Raw genomic sequence first — 13,616 nt, 5'->3', positions numbered from 1 at the left:
TTAAAAAACATATTTCTCTTGACAACTCTGCAAAATTTTATCTATTTTTATGGGAAGGGAATTAGTTATAAAAGTGAGTTTTATGATATAATGGTGGTTGATGTTTTTATAATAATTTTCTGCCTCCTTTTAGAATATGGGTGGACATCCAAAGACCACCCTAAACATGGCTTAATGTCTTATAAACTTTTCATATATCTTTTAGGGTGCGGTAGGAACTGATGGGACACCTGGTGCCAAAGGCCCAACGGTAAGTAACTAACTGCATTCATGCCACGAGAAACTCAAATGGACATAATCATTTGGATGTTGACCATTGACTTCTACATAGTTCTGTGCTCAGCATGTCACTCTTTCACTCTGCTAGGGCTCTCCTGGTACCTCTGGTCCTCCTGGCTTAGCAGGGCCCCCTGGTTCTCCAGGACCTCAAGGTAGCACGGGACCTCCAGGAATTCGAGGCCAACCGGTAATGTCCTTTACAATAATTATCATCTATTAGTATAATCCAACTAAGATCACCAAGAAATATAGTATTCAGTGAGATGCAATGAAACATAGATAATGTGACTTATCTGAATGAGGCAATTGAAGATAGAAATCTTTGTAACGTGGAAGCCAAGTGTTAATGAACAGTTTAGGGGTTTAAATTCAAAGGGGAACATTACTGTGTTGTTTTGGATTTTAGTGGGTTTTTTTATTTAAAATAATAAGGTCGTGACTTTATGGTCTTCCTCATAGAATTTTATCAGTAGTTGAATAATAACCATTGTGGAAATATTTTTGCAAGCCAGTGTGAAGAAATGTGGAGGTTAGAATGACAGTTTGGTGAAAAATGGATTCAACAGCCATTTCTTGAGAGTTATCGTGAAGAGTGACCCCACCATATTGTTCAAATTGAGTGAATTTCCATATTTTGTGAAATTATTTATTAGAAAAAATTATGATGAGCCCATAAGAAATAAACACATTGAGAAGTTGTGCTTATATATTTTTAGCTTGATATGTAAAAATTAAAACTTTCTTAGCACTACCTAAAATAAATACTTTGAATTCTGTTCCAAGTAACTTAGTTATGCTAATAAATCCTTTTAAATGCTGGTGACAGATTTATTAAAACATGAGTGTTGCTGATGTTTCACATTCGATGTTATCATGTTCTCAATTTAGCAATCTGTTTCCCACAAGTTTAACTGGTATTTAAAGACACAGATACATAAAACCTCAGAACACTCCAAAGATGAAATGCCATATTTGAAGCTGTCAAACTGTCAATAAAGAGAACATAAATATAAAATTATTTTGATTCTGGGTAAATAAGTCTATTTCCTAAAATAAACCTGAAATAGATTTATCTGTAGAAGTTGTCATTGTTAGTTCTAATTTTAATTAGCAAATTGGAATAACTGAATAATTCTAATTTTTCTAGTATGCATGATAAAACAAACAAGATTTTAAAAATAAGTCTCTTGAAGACCACTGTAAAATAGACAAACTGCTACCTAATTATACTAGATTTTATAAAATTTCACATACGTTCTACAAGACTTGCAAAATTAAAAAAAAAATGATAATACAGACTCAGCTGCAGAAAGTTTTCAAGGCCCATTTACTGTAATTAATTAAAGCAGGTTGGACTGGCTAAATGTCCTGGTTCTCATAACTATTCATACTTTTATTTTAGGGTGATCCAGGAGTTCCAGGTTTCAAAGGAGAAGCTGGCCCAAAAGGGGAACCAGTAAGGCTTCATTATTTTTGTTTAAATGATAAGAAGAGCATAAATATTGTCCAGGAGTGCACAGGTCAAAATGCTCAAGTGTTTCAAATAATAACAATGATGAATATACCTTTGGATGGAAACAGTTTACTATAGTTTCAAATTTGTAACTGACTTCATTGAATGAAGCTTTTGACTATAACTCCCTTGTACTCTGGCTCTTTCTGGTAACCTCCTTCTGTTTTTAATAGGGGCCACATGGTATTCAGGGTCCAATAGGCCCAGCTGGTGAAGAAGGCAAAAGAGGTCCCCGAGGTGATCCAGGAACAGTTGGTCCTCCAGGCCCAATGGGAGAAAGGGTAAAATTTGAATAATAAAATAAATTCTTAGAGTTGTGGGGGAATTACATGGGTAAGTTTTGGGATAGTAAGGAAAGCTAGAGCAGTTAAAAGAAATGCTTGCAAGTGCATTGCATGGTTCAGTATGGTTGTCTGTGAATTCAAGGAGCCAACTGTTTAATTATTGCTCATTCATTCATTCATTCATTCAACTAATACTGATTGAACAACTACATTCTGCCAGTTTGATATATTAATATATTGATATATAGTTGATATATTGGTACTCAGTGAAAAAGAAGGCTGTGGTCCCAGCCTTCATGTGGGGGCTAGTAAACAATAGCTTGTTCTAGTAGGGAGATAAACAATAAGTCAACAGGCAAACAAAAATATAATTGTACATTTTAGTAAGTGTGGTACACACTTAGGAAATAACAGGTGATGTGGTAGAGAGTAACTTTATATGACGATAGTGTAATATTAGATTAGGTGATTAGGAAACAGGATTCTTTGGGAAGATGGCATTTTAGCTGACATCTGAAGATGAGGATGAGCCAGAAAGAGAACTTGGGAGAAAGAACATTGTCAGCAGAAGAAATAGGAAATGCAAAGCTTGGAGGCCAGGAGGGTTGGTGATTTCAGAGATTAGAAGATGTTGCTGTGGCTGGAATGTAATGAAACAGGTCTGAACGGGACAACAGCATTATCACCTTACATTTTAGAGACTTTCAGAGAATGCGAAGTGCTTCACATAGAAGACAATATAAATGCATGTTATCATTGACGTTTTGATCATAGTAGATGGTGCCATTCTTTGCTGCTCATATCTAGATATCAGTTTTCCTCTATGTTTAATTTTACAATGAACTGTTAGTATAGTTCTTAATTTGAATAATTTTTGGCTCAGTACTTATGTATTCTCCAAAATTTAAAATTTCTTTCCATGTAGTTAGGTTTTTTTTTTCCCCTTATACGTATCTATTGCCATGTTGGCTTGATCACGGCTCCTAAAACCTTATAATAATAAAATTAAAAATTACCCACTCATTATACATTTCAAGAACATCAACAACAATAAAGAATCACATTTTGGTCATTACAGGGTGCTCCTGGCAATCGTGGTTTTCCGGGCTCTGATGGTTTACCTGGACCGAAGGTGAGGTTATCCCATCGATGTTGACACTTGTGTGTCTGGTGGTCCAAAAGATGCCATTGTCCAGAATAGCGATCTAGCTTTGGTCCACATGGGGGCAGATCAAGAAAAGAGTCAGACACAGACATCAAGCCTAACGTCAAATCCCTCTTGTGCAGTTTCTATATTACAGAGGGCTAGGGAAGAAGGATAATGTTTGGAAGCATGTAGAAGTTTATTTTCAGACTTTCTCGGGACACTGCTGAGATGAAAAGGTCATACACCTTTCCTTTAGCTGATATATAGAATTTTTTCTTTATCTAGAAATTTAGACTCTAAAATTTTGGTGTTTTTTTCCCAAATTTAGATTATCGGAGTGGTAATCTGAACATAATTTTCATTAGTTAATGATGAAAAACCACTATTCTTGGAGAAAGACAAATGAGAATAGAATATGTAGTGGTACTTTTTGTAACTTTATAACTACTTGATAAAAGTATTTGTATGGTATACTAGTGCTTTGATTTGTAAAACATAAATTTTATATTTCCTTGCTTTTATTTTCCTGCACTGTTTCTTTTTTCTGACACATTCTGCTTTGCATTGGAACAGGGGGCTCAAGGAGAAAGGGGTCCTGTGGGTTCTTCGGGACCTAAAGGAGGTCAGGGGGACCCAGGACGGCCAGGTGAACCTGGGCTGCCAGGTGCTCGGGTAAGAACACAGCCATTTGCTACATCAACCCAAGAGAACTGCTCCTGAGAACTCATCGAAAGGACTTTCTAATTGAGTTAGTCTTGACAAGTGGGAGCATGTCTTTGTTTTTACAATTTTGACCCGACTCACTATTTTTAAAATACTGTTTTGTTATTTTTATCATGTATATAAAATACAGCCATTTCTAGTCTCCCTTTCTCAAAGGAGTATGCATTAATCATTTTGCCACTTGACATGAAAGAAAATCCCGTTTGTCAATATTTATTTTTTTTCTTTACTTGCTGACAAATAATTTATTGGCTTTTGGCAGAGAGAATTCCTGATAAATTTCCTTTTGACCAAATGTCACTTGAAAATTCATTTGGATTGTGGAATTCCTCTCATATTCAGTTGTCAACAGTGCTCCTCAAAGAGAAAGGAATTATACAAAAAGTTGTTGGATGGAAATGTACATTTGGCTTCACATAATCTTGAACCCAGTGTTAAATATACGAGTAAAAGTCTATTATAGCCCTTCCTCCTTCTACGTGGGAAACCGACATTTTCTTAGAAATTCCTCCCTAGATACTTGATAAAGTTGGTATACCAGCTGAAAGAGCAGTCAACATTGCTAATAGTAAAAAATGACCCCTGACTGTAGACCACATTTGGACTGGGAGGACTATGAATTATAAAAACCTGGTGGGAGGCATAGCTTTGGGTGTTGGGAGTTTGGAGGAACTAGGACCTGCGCATTCACCTTGCCAGGGTCGGTATACTACGTTCAAAGTGCTCTTACAAATACTGGTTACATGAGATTTCTAAACCAGAGTGGCTCCTGTGCCCACCATGTAGACTCATTTCCTCCCATGTGACCTCTCCAGTGTGGGAGGCTGTGCTGTGAGGGCTCCCCCCCAGTGAAGAGTCCCACGTGGTGCTGCCTGTTGGCACGCTCTGTTTTCTGCCCTGCATCCTTCCAAAGCCAGGCTGGCTGAGGTCCATGATTGGCCTGTGAGTTTGTCTAGAGGAGCCTAAGACCACCGAGAATGGGCATTGCAAAGTGGAACGGGATCCTTTTAACACAGTACTATTTTTACTCTCTAGAATCTTTACTTCAGTTGCAAGTCAGCAACAAAATGACAATTGCTTTTAATTTTCAGGGTCTGACGGGAAATCCTGGTGTTCAAGGTCCTGAAGGAAAACTTGGGCCTTTGGTAAGTATTTTACATAAAACTCCTTAGGGTGCCTGGGTGGCTCAGTCAGTTATGCATCCAACTCTTGATCTCAGCTCAAGTCTTGATCTCAGGGTCATGAGTTCAAGCCCCATGTGGAGCCTACTTAAAATAAATAAATAAACACAACTCCACAACCATTAATATTGCCCAATAGACCTACAACTTAAATGGTAAGATGTTTATTTGAGGTTAATGTTTTTAATAGGGCAGATGATATATACATGTTTAAAATGCCGAAGCAAATTCATAGGATCTTCATATTTTAAAATTCACCAAAAATTGATCAAATTTAATTGATACGAATATTTGAGATTGAAATTGCTTCTCTGACATCAGTGGAAAAAGTTGAAATTATATATTCTTCCAGTATTGGTCAAATATGTCTATTAGAAACATTCTCTTTTCTTGATGTCCTCCCAATTGTACAGGTTTAAGAGACAGGTAGGTATGACTTTTGACAGCTCATATATTCTGGGCCCTTCCTTTATGCCAAAAATGTGAAACAGAAGTACCAAATTTTCATTACCACAAGCTCAAGTAAATTAAAGAAGAAAGAAAAATTTTCCCTATGAATATGAGAGTGTAAGGAGTTGTGAAGATGAGGTTTGTGTATAGAAAAAGAGTGAAATCTCTGTTCTAAATACTCAAAATACTTCAGCAATTTTTTTTAAACACTCAACTTTTCTGATGCACTAAGTAAAAGGTGAAGGATAATTTAAAACTTATGTAACTTGTATAAGTAAGGAAAGGCAAGTGATGTTTTGGGTGATACGATATTTAGAGAGAATTTACATAAAACTTAGTCTGCTCCTGTGAATTTTGTAGGGTGCTCCAGGGGAGGATGGCCGGCCGGGTCCTCCAGGCTCCATAGGAATCAGAGGGCAACCTGGGAGTATGGGTCTTCCAGGCCCCAAAGGTAGCAGTGTGAGTATAGTGTATAATAAGTTTGCTATCTCATCATAATCCTCACTTGAAGCAGGCATGTTTTGAGCAAATCGATTGAATTTTAAAATAGTTTCTAATTTTTCTCTAGGGCGACCCTGGAAAACCTGGAGAGGCAGGAAATGCTGGTGTTCCTGGGCAGAGGGTAACTATACATTTTCTGCCAAGGGGGAGAAATATACATATATGTATATATGAAATTATCCAAATGTCTTGTGGCCTCACTTCACATATTATCTCTGTGTGATACTAGGGAGCTCCTGGAAAAGATGGTGAAGTTGGTCCTTCTGGTCCCGTGGGCCCCCCGGTAGGTGATCTTTCAACGAGAATGTATTCACATTGCATTTTTCATTGATGTTTGTTTACAACTTGACTTTGAGTAAGTTTCAGGGGAAGTAAATAAGAAAGTACAGGATTGAAGAATTTCAGTTATAATCTTTTCTTTTGATTTCTGTTCTGGCACCTTCTGCCTTTTTAAATCGAGTGATTGGACTTTTCATTTTAAACTTCTTTAAAATGTTGGTGGTAAAAGCTACCTCATCATCTCTATGTGTTGAAGAATATGTCAACTGAGGAAAATCAGTTTGACAAATGTTTTGACAAATATTTTGTACTTTTATTAATAATATATAAATACTGAATTATACCTATATTCTTCTAATGATGTCTTATAGCAGTTTATTTAAGCTGACTTATTTTTTTTGGAGGACTAAAAAATGAAAAATTTTATCCTTTGAGGTACATTTGCATCCAAGGATTCTAAAATTAAATATTTATCAGAAATATTTTGGCATATTTATTTGTTTGCAATGGGGCAATTTAAATATCTTTCTAAAATGTTAGCTTTGCTTTCTTCAGTTGTTCTAGTGTTTGAAACCTTAATTAACACTTTTTATGACACTGAAAAATAAATTGGAATAGAAATACAGGTTTCCCCCATTATCTGGAAGTAGAGTGTTCCTGGGGAAGCTTTTATAAGCTGAAATGGTATAAAGCAAAGAAGCAATTATCATTAATTTATATGGAAAATTTTCTTAAAATTCCCAGACTCCAAAAAAAACCTCTCCTAGGCTTTTCTAATACCTTAGGACATATCTTGTTGTGACACATGCACAAAATAAATGTAGATACAACGCAGATGCTCACAGACACAGGGCAGCGCTCTGGTGGCTTGATGCTGAGATGCTGAGTGTGGTTCCCCAGGAAGGAGGAGCCTGCACCCGCCACTCTTGCTCCGAGGGGTGCACTGCCTCTGTGACAGCTCCCTGCAAAAAAACGCTGAATGCTTTTTTTGCTTTTTGCCTTTTTTCCTAAAAGCAAACATTCTCTTCAGATTTCTTGAAGTTAGCAGAAAGCTAATATAGACCTTCCATAAAAGTGAAGTGCTAGAACACGAACTTTGGAAAAGCAGGGGATACTTGTATTACCTGCTTAGACTAGATATATGAAAGTAATGAATTTTTCCATGTTCAACTTATCCAATTTCCCCACAATTTTGTGGTTGGCTCTAGACATTTTATGTTTGGATCAAAAAATAAACATATGTCATCAGTGTCTTTGCTGGCTTTGGAAGATATTTTCTCACCAGCAAGGACTTCCACCAATACCATTAAACTATTTCATTATAATGCTAGTTCATTATCTGGTTAAAGTGAGAACATGTGATTAGAAAAAAGGCAAATATCAATACTTCTAGTAGGTCACAAAACAGGAAGCAGGTGTAAAGATTGGTTCTATTCATGATTTTCTTTCCTTCATGACTTAGGGTCTAGCTGGGGAGAGAGGAGAACAGGGACCTCCAGGCCCCACTGGCTTTCAGGTATGCACAAATTCCTTTTTCCATTTCTTCTACCATTAATTAAACTGCTTTTTTAAAATATGAAAAGATACGGTCAAATGATGTGAAATTCCACAATTTTCAAAAAAGTCATCCCTCTTCTAGTAAATAGATAAAATGGATAAAACCCAACATTTTTGTTCAGAGAGAAGGAACAGACTTCCCTGAAAAACTGATCAAAATCCAAAATTATTAACAAATTAAAAATTATAAAATGTTTTTGTTAAGCTTTATTGAACTGTTTTAAGGGTTATCTAGTTTTACAGACACAATGTCTTAAAATTTTTGTTAAACAAATTTTTAAGATTTATCTAAATATATTGTATGGGAAATTATTTAATAATGGATAATGATAATTTGGTAAAAAAAAAACACTTTCAGGAGTGACTTTCAGTACTATACTAGCAACCTAAAATATTGCTTTCAGACCCATAAAAACTTGACAGATGTTAAGAATCTCCTGTTAGATTCTTATTATTATTATTATTTTTTTTTTGCTAAGTGGTGTCCAAATGAAAATCTAAACCTATAAACTGACCGGTTGCTGCATTATGGTAGAAGATAGAGTTTTCTTATTCTATTTTGCTTGTCTTTAAACAATATCCTTTGCTTGAGAAAGTATAGTCATGGAGGCCCCATGAATTAATTATAAAGGTAAACTGTTAACTCTAGTGGCCTATTAAACTTTCACCAATTTACAATTTCATTTTCTTCCTTTTCCTTTAGGGGCTTCCTGGTCCTCCAGGGCCTCCTGGGGAAGGTGGAAAGCCAGGTGATCAGGTAAGTTCATTTAAAATAATAATAATAATAGCAATAATAAAAATTGCTGGGCCATTATATCACTTATTATATGTGAAGTTCTGTTCTGGTTTGCTTTGTAAATGTTATCTCTTTTAATCCTCAAAACAACCCTATATATCTAGGTACTAGTATGATGCCTATTTTTCAGATGAGGAAAATGAGACACAGACATGTTAGGTGACTTTCCCAAAGTCACACATCTGGTATGATTGGAATCCTGGTAGCCTGCTTCCCAAGACTGTGTTTTTAATCACTAAATGTATATCTTCTCATAATTACAGAGTTTTACTGGAGACTTTATAAATGGTTATAAACAGATACTATTTTATTTCTATTATTTTACCAGGACATCAGTTAATTTATTTTTCTATGAGTGATTTGTTCATTCATTTGACCATTCAACAAATATTTGCTGAGCACTCTGTGCTTAGTTGTATTAAGCCCTGGCTCTAACCAATTGAACAAGAAGGACACGAACCTAGCCTTTATATTACATCATAGTAGGAGATAAGAGAGTTTCTGGGGAGGCACTGTGTGTGTGGAAACATAGAAGATGCACCGAATTCAGACTTGGAGATTTAAGAAAAGTTTCCCAGACAAAGTAATATCTTTTATGAGTAAGGGGGGAGGAGGGAAGGTAGTAAAATACTCCAGAAAATGTGAACAGCAGTGGCAAAGGTTTTGTGATCAAATGAAGGCACTGAAAAAGTTGGTAAGTCAGGAATGCATAGTATAGGTTGACGTGGAGGTGAGGCTGGACGGGAAATCAGGAGTCCGATTATGGAAAGTCTGAATTTGAATGTAGTTTGTTCGGATTCTTCTATTTTTAAAATATTTTATTTATTTATTTGAGAGAGAGAGAGCATAAGAGAGAGAGAGCGAGCACAAGCAGGGGGGAGGGGTAGAGGGAGAGGGAGAAGCAGACTCCCCGCTGAGCAGAGAGCCTGCAGGACTCGATCCCAGGAGCCTGGGATTATGACCTGAGCTGAAGGCAGACGCTTAACCGACTGAGCCACCCAGGCCCCCTGTTCAGATTCTTCTAATGGAAGATGATGAAGGGCTTTTAAGTAGGGAGTAGTAGAATTAGATTTGGGTTTTAGGAAGATCACACCACATGGAGGACAATACATTGCAGGGGAGAAAACTGGAGGCCCACTTGATACACTTTTCGTTTTGTTTCATTTTTTTAGTAAAAGGCAAGTCTTATTTGAGGAACTGACATAAAAGGTGGGTCACTAAGTCACTAGCAGCAGTGATGTTCTAGTGTGACTGCCACCAGCTTGTGTGTAGGTGCTACATGCAGAGGGAATGCTAGCCCTCCATTTTGGAGGACGTGACGTTACTGTCCAAGGACAGCACATGCTTCTTCATGTTTCACTTCCCCTGGCATCATCCTGGGTTGGGGACGGAGGATAGACACTGATGCCTCTAAAGTGAAGACATATATCCATGTGCCCAAGAGAACTCTTCTGTCACACTAGTGAAAATGTCTCATGATGGGGGATTACAATGGAAGCAAACATATTGAGTATATTGAGATTAACATTTGTGATTTTGTAAACATAGATGGTAGTGGTTTTAGGTGTCATTGTTATCTGTTATCATCCAAACTATCAGACATATGCTACTTTGTCAAAAATATACTCTATTCAGAATATTGCAGGGTGTTATAGTGTAAATCAAGACACTATGAATAGTGCACTATCTGCCACAAAATTGCAAGCCATATCATATTTAGAAATCGCAAGATGTACCATTACTTACATATCACTACAAAACACCACATGATGCTGATTAAGCTACCACGATGTTTTCTTATGAGATAAAATATTATTGAAAGAACTCTCAGATATATTTATACTTAGGTTTTCTTTTAAACCACATATGACCCATTAGCATACATAAAAAGGAAAATGAGAAATAAATAATTTGATTAAATCATTCTTAAAACTTGACATTCAGGATCAACCCAAAGTCTAAATTAGTTTTCATCCCAGTCTTTGATGACATGACTTTCTACACAACAGCTTTCTTTGTCATTAGTTATTATTTTTAATCAAAGAATGAGATTTTGAACTTTTTGGCAAACTTTCTTTTAGTTAAGAATAAACTGAAACTCGTAACATAGTCATGACTGCACTAGTTTGAACCCACAATTCCCGGTAGACTGCACTGTCCATAGTATATGGTCAAGAAATATTTACTAAATTGAATTGAACTGGCTCTGTTTAAGAGATCAGCTCTTTATGGCTTTTTATTCCAGTTTCCTTTATTAAAATGTTTTCACATTAAGAAATAAAATTACTATATATTTTGTTGTCTTTAAAAAAACCAGTGCACTCTATTTGTGAGATAATATTTTGCATGTTTTCATTGCCCAAAATCAAGCATTCAGCTTTAATAAACATTTATTTTTCTGGAAAAATAATTTCCATCCATGTATGGGATATCCCCTCATTTATAAAAGTATACATATTTTTCTTTCTTCAGTATTATAGACTTATTCAAACTTCTAATAGTACATTAAAAGAAATTAGGTGTGTGGTATGGAAAGATTTCTAATAAATACCTAAAAATTAGCTCAAAGCGTTTCTTACAATTTTTAAAATTATATTTTATAGGGAGTTCCTGGAGATCCTGGAGCAGTTGGCCCATTAGGACCTAGAGTGAGTACTTTCTCCTTCGTCATTAACTTTTGTTTCCACTGCCTTCAGTTTAAAAAAAAAACAAAAACAAAAAACTTTTATCATAAACTGGGCTTTATTTTAAGAATTAGAATTATTTTCCTTGATGAAAATAAATCTTGTGAGAAAATCCTGTGCTGCGAAACTAGTATATTCTTATTTCAAGTTCATTTCTTATCACTAAATTAGAAAATTGAGCCTCATTAGTGGCTCATTTCTCAGTTTTTATCCAGTAGAAGCAGTTTTGCAGATTTCCAGAAACATTTTTAACCCACTTTCTGAACAGTCGCTAAGCTTGCTTGACATCCCAATGTTGCACTAGGGAGAACGCGGAAATCCAGGCGAGAGAGGAGAACCAGGAATAACCGGACTCCCTGGGGAGAAGGGAATGGCTGGGGGCCACGGCCCTGACGGTCCAAAAGTAAGTATGGCGGTGAGCTGGGCGCTTCAGGATGTTCCAAGAGTTATAGCCCAATAAACACATGATGGAACTAAAGTGTAGTTCTCTTGTTGTTGCAAGATAATTCGATTATATAATATTCTTCTTCAACAAGGATTCAGTAAGCATCTACTAGGCTTTCTCCTTGGCACCCAAGAGTCAGCTGAAAAGAAGTCTCTTTTCTGTGATGGGATTTAGGGTTTAGTGCACATAATGATACATTCTCATATAGAATTTCCTAATATTTATTTATAGAACTTTTACTAGTGACTTCCATTAATAAGCAGAGGCAATAAATAGATAATTGGATAATTCCATTAATAAGCAGAGGCAATAAATAGAAAACCGTATAATTTATTAAGAGATATTCCTAATTATATGCTCCATTTTTTAGGTCTCAGGTTCTGCTTACTAACCATAAGAAAGTATGTCATTTTTGAAATCGGAAAGTAAAATACATCATAAGGCAAAGATCAGTACCATTTCCTTTGGGTGCCATTTAAGATTGGTAGAAGACAAGGTGATCAATTTCAGTATAAACAATTAAAGTAGAATTTTTCATGATCATGTAACATTAGGTCCCTTATCATTTTTAAGGTCCAGAGTGATTACATAGTATCTGCTTCAATTTAATCACTGACTTAGCCTATAAGCAAGCTTAATATCAGGTTCATTAGTGAGAGTGAAATACTTTCTAAAAGTAACGTCTTCTTTCTTTATCAGGATCCCCATGATGTTGTCAAAGAAAAAGGAAGACAACCATTAATTTTATTTGAATTAATGCTCAATTTCCCCCAAAGAAAAAAGTTGAAAACATAAATCAACAAAGAGAAAGGCAAAGTCTTTTTTATTTCAAAAAATGACCTCAGACAATTTTCACAAATGAAAAATATAAGCACTAAGCTGAACCATATGAAATCGCTGATATTCCACTCTTTTTGACTTACCAGCAGAGAAATTTCATGTGGCTCAATCTTAATACTGTATTGGTGAGGTCACTTATTGTTGGTTCATTTTAGGGCAGTCCAGGACCATCGGGGACCCCTGGAGATACAGGCCCACCAGGACTTCAAGGTATGCCAGGAGAAAGAGGAATTGCAGGAACTCCGGGCCCCAAGGGTGACAGAGTAAGTCTGTTGTTTTGTTTTGTTTTGTTTTAGTTCATTCATTTAGGCTTTCTCAATTCCTCCTGAAAATTATTTCTTGGCCAGGCTTTTATGTCTACCATCCTAAGTCACAAGTCAATCTTCCCTCCCTCCCTCCCTTTCTATTTCTTTTGTTCAATATCTGTATTTATTGAGAAAAATATACAATGCCAGGCACTGCTCTAGGCTCAAGGGGATATAACTATGAAGAAGAGAGATAAGCCCCTGCCCTCATGAAGCTTCCACAAAGTGAGAGAAAAAGATAATTAAGTGAAAAATGGCATTTTGTGTGTTTCCCCAGGGTGGCATAGGAGAGAAGGGTGCTGAAGGAACAGCTGGAAATGATGGAGCAAGAGTAAGTGAAATCATTTCTTTTCCCAGCTAAGCTAGGAATCAACATTATCATTATTACATGAATTTGCCTGAACTTTGCAAAATAAAGTTCATTGTGTTTCCATATGGTCAGGATTTGGAAGATGATGAATTTTGAGCTTTGATGTTGATCAATCATGGATACTCATTTTGCTTACTTTGAATTAGAGCAAGCCAAAAAGTGGTCATTCTTGAGGGAATGAAATAGAACACATTTTACTGTGCATATGAGAACAGTGCTTTAAGCAGTAGGGCCCTCTTTATCTTTCTCCATCTTCTTTTTT

General features: G+C 36.1%; 1 protein-coding gene across 9 annotated transcripts in view; it reads left to right on the top strand.

Annotated features, from left to right (window-relative positions):
• The window catches only part of COL5A2 (collagen type V alpha 2 chain), a 516,164-nt gene that overhangs the window by 478,924 nt on the left and 23,624 nt on the right, over positions 1-13,616 (top strand). For all 9 annotated transcript variants that reach the window (XM_078071089.1, XM_078071095.1, XM_078071093.1 and 6 more), the window contains 16 exons: positions 206-250; positions 368-466; positions 1,682-1,735; positions 1,966-2,073; positions 3,155-3,208; positions 3,797-3,895; positions 5,038-5,091; positions 5,938-6,036; positions 6,146-6,199; positions 6,308-6,361; positions 7,820-7,873; positions 8,618-8,671; positions 11,314-11,358; positions 11,699-11,797; positions 12,835-12,942; positions 13,262-13,315. In XM_078071089.1, the coding sequence (XP_077927215.1) occupies positions 206-250; positions 368-466; positions 1,682-1,735; positions 1,966-2,073; positions 3,155-3,208; positions 3,797-3,895; positions 5,038-5,091; positions 5,938-6,036; positions 6,146-6,199; positions 6,308-6,361; positions 7,820-7,873; positions 8,618-8,671; positions 11,314-11,358; positions 11,699-11,797; positions 12,835-12,942; positions 13,262-13,315 (1,134 nt within the window). The remainder of the gene's footprint in view (positions 1-205; positions 251-367; positions 467-1,681; positions 1,736-1,965; positions 2,074-3,154; positions 3,209-3,796; positions 3,896-5,037; positions 5,092-5,937; positions 6,037-6,145; positions 6,200-6,307; positions 6,362-7,819; positions 7,874-8,617; positions 8,672-11,313; positions 11,359-11,698; positions 11,798-12,834; positions 12,943-13,261; positions 13,316-13,616) is intronic.

Source organism: Halichoerus grypus, chromosome 4, assembly GCF_964656455.1.
Source record: "Halichoerus grypus chromosome 4, mHalGry1.hap1.1, whole genome shotgun sequence".
Classification (NCBI taxonomy): domain Eukaryota; kingdom Metazoa; phylum Chordata; class Mammalia; order Carnivora; family Phocidae; genus Halichoerus; species Halichoerus grypus.
Note: the sequence above shows the minus strand (reverse complement) of the source record. Positions and strands in the feature narration are given on the sequence as shown.